The sequence below is a fragment of the Geospiza fortis genome, unplaced genomic scaffold, assembly GCF_000277835.1.
Source record: "Geospiza fortis unplaced genomic scaffold, GeoFor_1.0 scaffold375, whole genome shotgun sequence".
In the NCBI taxonomy this organism is placed as follows: domain Eukaryota; kingdom Metazoa; phylum Chordata; class Aves; order Passeriformes; family Thraupidae; genus Geospiza; species Geospiza fortis.
In genome coordinates, this window is record NW_005054641.1 from 87,296 (window position 1) to 89,249 (window position 1,954).

Below are 1,954 nucleotides of genomic sequence, written 5' to 3' on the forward strand. Positions count from 1 at the left end.
TGGAAGGGACATGAGGGTCCCCCCAACTGGCCCTGAGCACAGGGAGGGGCCGTGGGGGTGAGGGGGGCCCTGGCCTGCTGGCCCTGAGCACAGGGAGGGGCTGTGGGGGTGAGGGGGGCCCTGGGGTGTGGGTGAGATGAGGATGGAAACGAGACGAGAAGTGAAGGGCAGGAGGAGGGGAGAGAAGAGGAAGATGAGGATGAGGAGGGTGAGGACAAGCGGGACAAAGAGGAGGGTGAGGAAGAGGAGGAAGAGGACAAAGATGAGGTCCAAGACAAGGATGGGGAAGAAGAGAAAGAAGAAAAAGAAGAGAAAGAACAGGAACACAAGAAGGATGAGGAAAAGGAGGATGGGGAAGAGGATGAGGAAGGAGACAAGGAGGAGGAGAAGGAAGGGGAAAGGAAGAGAAAGGGGACGAGGAAGAGGAGGAAGAGAACAAAGACAAGGTTCAAGACAAGGACAAGGATGGGGAAGAAGAGAAAGAGAAAGAGAAGGAAGAAAAGAGAAAGAGGAGGAACATGAGAAGGGTGAGAGGAAGGAGGATGGGGAAGAGGGAGAGGAGAAAGGAGACAAGGAGGAGGAGAAGGAAGGGGAAAGGAGGAAAAGGACGAGGAAGAGGAGGAGGAGGACAAAGATGAGGTCTAAGACAAGGACAAGGAAGAAGAGAAAGAAGAGAAAGAGAAGGATGACAAAAGGAGGATGGGGAAGAGGACGAGGAGAAATTAGACAAAGAGGAGGAGGAGAAGAAAGGGGAATGGAGAAGGAGGAGAAGGAAGGGGAATGGGGAAGGAGAAAGAAGGGGAAAGGAGGAGGAGAAGGAAGGGGAAAGGAGGAAAAGGCCGAGGCCGAACAGAAGGAAGGGGAAAGGAGGAGGAGAAGGAAGGGGAATGGAGAAGGAAGGGGAAAGGAGCAAAAGGCCGAGGAGGAGGCCGAGGAAGAGGAGGCGGCGGCGGCGCTGGAGCGTGGGACGATGCGTACCTGGGTGATGGAGGACAATGTGGGTGACATTGTTGGTGAGAACTGTTTGGGGTGCTGCCGTCTGCAGTCGCCGGCCACGGGCAGGGACAGGGGGCTGAGCGGGACGCGCCGGCGGGGCGAGGTGGCCGCGAAGGAGCCGCCCAGCCCCGAGGGCAGGCTGGGGTTGCTGGGCGAGGACTGCAGCGGCTGCGGGCGGGGGGACGTGGGCAGCGAGGGGTTGGAGAGCGAGGAGGACAGGGAGGAAGGGAGGAACTGGTTGGAGAGAGAGGAGGGGATGGAGGAGCTGCTGTGGGAGGATTGGAGCGAGGGGTTGCTGAGGGAGGCCTGCAGGGAGGGGCTGCGCAGGGAGGCCTGGAGGTTGGGATTGCTCAGGGAGGACTGCAGGGACGGGTTACTCAGGGAGCTCTGCAGAGGTGAGGGGAGTCCTGTGGGGACAAAAACAGAGAGCACCGTTACCTCAGCACGGCCCCCAGCCCCGGGACGGCCCGGGCGGGGCTCCCCGGGGGCAGGGAGGGGGATGCAGGGGGAACAAAACGATGGAGACGGACACAGGGACGGACACACACCCCGGGCAGGAGCAGGAGGGGCCACCGAGGTGGGAGATGGGCTCCTCCCGGACCCCTGACACCGTCAGAGCCCAGGGAATGGGAGCTGGGCTCCCCCAGGGACCCACAAAGCCATTGGACCCCATAGGGGAACAGGGCAGGAGCTGAGCTCCCCGAGGGACCCACAGGACCCCCAAATCCATCCCCACCCCACTCCCAGATTGCTCCATCCCAGACTGGGATCCCTGGAGCTGCCAGCCCAGGACACCTCCTGGGGGGGCTCTGTGTCCCCCCACACTGGCCAGGGGTCCCCATCTTTGTTTGTTGGACACTGGTGAGGCTGCCCGTGTCCCCCAGAGCAGTTCCCAGCCTGGGGACCCTCTCTGGCCACCCCGGTGCAGGGAGGGGGTCCCGGCTCACCTGGGGGGTCG

The 1,954-nt window shown here is 61.8% G+C and overlaps 1 protein-coding gene across 1 annotated transcript in view; it reads right to left on the reverse strand.

Moving 5' to 3' along the window:
* DENND4B (DENN domain containing 4B) overlaps positions 1–1,954 on the reverse strand; it is a 43,896-nt gene that overhangs the window by 31,667 nt on the left and 10,275 nt on the right. The window contains 2 exon segments of the mRNA XM_031064831.1: positions 919–1,403; positions 1,570–1,634. Of these exon segments, the coding sequence (XP_030920691.1) occupies positions 919–1,403; positions 1,570–1,634 (550 nt within the window).